This window comes from Silurus aristotelis (assembly GCF_946808225.1).
Source record: "Silurus aristotelis genome assembly, chromosome: 16".
In the NCBI taxonomy this organism is placed as follows: Eukaryota; Metazoa; Chordata; class Actinopteri; order Siluriformes; family Siluridae; genus Silurus; species Silurus aristotelis.
Window position 1 is genome coordinate 6,880,066 of NC_139589.1, and position 1,961 is coordinate 6,882,026.

The following is a 1,961-nucleotide window of genomic DNA, read 5'->3' on the forward strand; positions in this document are numbered from 1 at the left end:
ACGTTTCCTGTCTCCTCTGGGTTTTCCGGTTTCCTCCCACCACAACAAAAAAAAAGTTGGATCGATTTTGATCAAATTTTGCCTGCATATAAATGTGTGTGTGCATAAATCCCTGTGATAGACCTGTGTCTATCTTGTGCCAATCAATGTCATAAGTAACACATTCACTAGCAAGCAGAAGAAACGACAAACTACATACAGGATCCAGGGTTGAAGGCTGAAGCACAAGCCTCACATATCATGTTCTGAAAGCTGTGTAACCCATCTTTTTTGTTGTCTATATATGATCTCGTCCACCACCGATATCTCTGAATACCTACCAATCCAGCACTTTATTTTCTTTTTAAATATTGTAATTTATTTATGCTCCAGGCTTTTGTCCTGATCATGACTCTCTAACGTGGGAACCACTTCAAGTCCTAACCATCTATTCTTCTGACACGTTTATTACTCTTAACAAACCTTCTTAGAAGTTTAATAGCAAAGTTTAATAGGAAGGAACATTGATTCATGATGTGAGAATAATGTGACATGCACACAAACACACATTTGGCAGTAAATTACTTTTCCATTTTTATTACATAATTGTAAACATAATCTCAATAAAAGTCTTGCAGATGGAATAAAAGGCCACAGTATCGAGATGCTGAGATGCAGTTTAAGGGTCTTCCTCAAAAACCTTGCAAATAACACTTTGGTAGAGTTTGGGTTTAACCTTCTGATGTGAGTCTCAAAGCTTTAAACACAACTAAAACTTCCAGCAAGCAGCCACTGATTTAGCCATTTCTGAATTCTTCATTTCATTTCAACACTGAGTTACAATTGTTCTAAAACACTTGATATGAAGCTGAACTCTTACAGGGTTTGTACACCAAGAACATTAGGGTGCAGAAAAATAGACTTCTCTTATGAATAGTACACACAAAAAAACACATAAAACTGTTGTATAGATATTACACAGTTATATAAAAGAATGTAGGTTTAGTGCTTATAAGTTTGTCCTCTAAGTGGCGGCGACTGTGGCAAGGAGAAACTCCTGAGATGGTGTAAGGAAGAAACCTTGAGAGGAACCAGATTCAAATAGGAACCCGTCCTTATCTGGGTGGCACCGAATGTCCATTCGTTATAGTTCCATCATTATTGAGGTGTTCAGTGATGGACACTTAAATAAAGAAATGTTCATGCAAACTACAGTCCTAAGCCATTGTAGGATTGATTTGGACTGTAATTTGGAATGAACACTTCAATAATGATGGAACTATAATGAATAGACATTTGGTGTCACCCAGTTGAGGTGTTGGGTTTCAGTTTGAGTCTTTTCAAGGTTTCTTCTTCATACATCTCGGGGAGTTTTTCCTTGCCTCGCTCGGTAGGATAAATGTAAATGGATAAAAATAAAATTAAGTTTTCCCATAACATATAAACACAAATACATTCATATTTTATAACCTTTATTTCTGTAAAGCTGCTTTGGGACAATGTCCTATAAAAAGCGCCATACAAAAAAAAAACCTGGATTGAATTGTGGCTTTGGATTTCATTCATTTTTATGCAAAAGGCAAAGAAAACACGAACTCTCGTTTTATATATTGGGAATTAAAGGTATTTTATCAAACCCACTCCTAACTGTTTGTACTGTACCCACAGTGTAGAACGACCTTCCCAGCCTCACTAACACAGCGCTACAGTAGGTGGCGGTAATGAGCCACAAAATGGCGCCTGAATTCTACCCGTGAGGAAGAGCGTGGTCGCTTAGCAGCAGTCAGCTGATACAGCTGGCGGGAAAAACGGGGATCTCTGTGTCTCTGATAAACGAGAATTGTACATAAATATCTATTTTATATAAAAATGTCTTGATGCGGTTGTTATATAAACTGCTTTCATGATGGCACCAGTTCGAATTCAACATGTCGTCTCGTTCACCTCAGAGGTAAGCGATCTTGTTTGGATTTGTCCCCAGT

At 37.7% G+C, this 1,961-nt stretch overlaps 1 protein-coding gene across 2 annotated transcripts in view; it reads left to right on the top strand.

Moving 5' to 3' along the window:
- Positions 1 to 1,751: 1,751 nt before the first annotated feature.
- The window catches only part of xndc1 (xrcc1 N-terminal domain containing 1), a 7,133-nt gene continuing 6,923 nt past the window's right edge, over positions 1,752 to 1,961 (top strand). For both annotated transcript variants that reach the window (XM_083563474.1, XM_083563475.1), the window contains exon 1: positions 1,752 to 1,930. In XM_083563474.1, the coding sequence (XP_083419600.1) occupies positions 1,883 to 1,930 (48 nt within the window). In that variant the 5' untranslated portion in view covers positions 1,752 to 1,882. The remainder of the gene's footprint in view (positions 1,931 to 1,961) is intronic.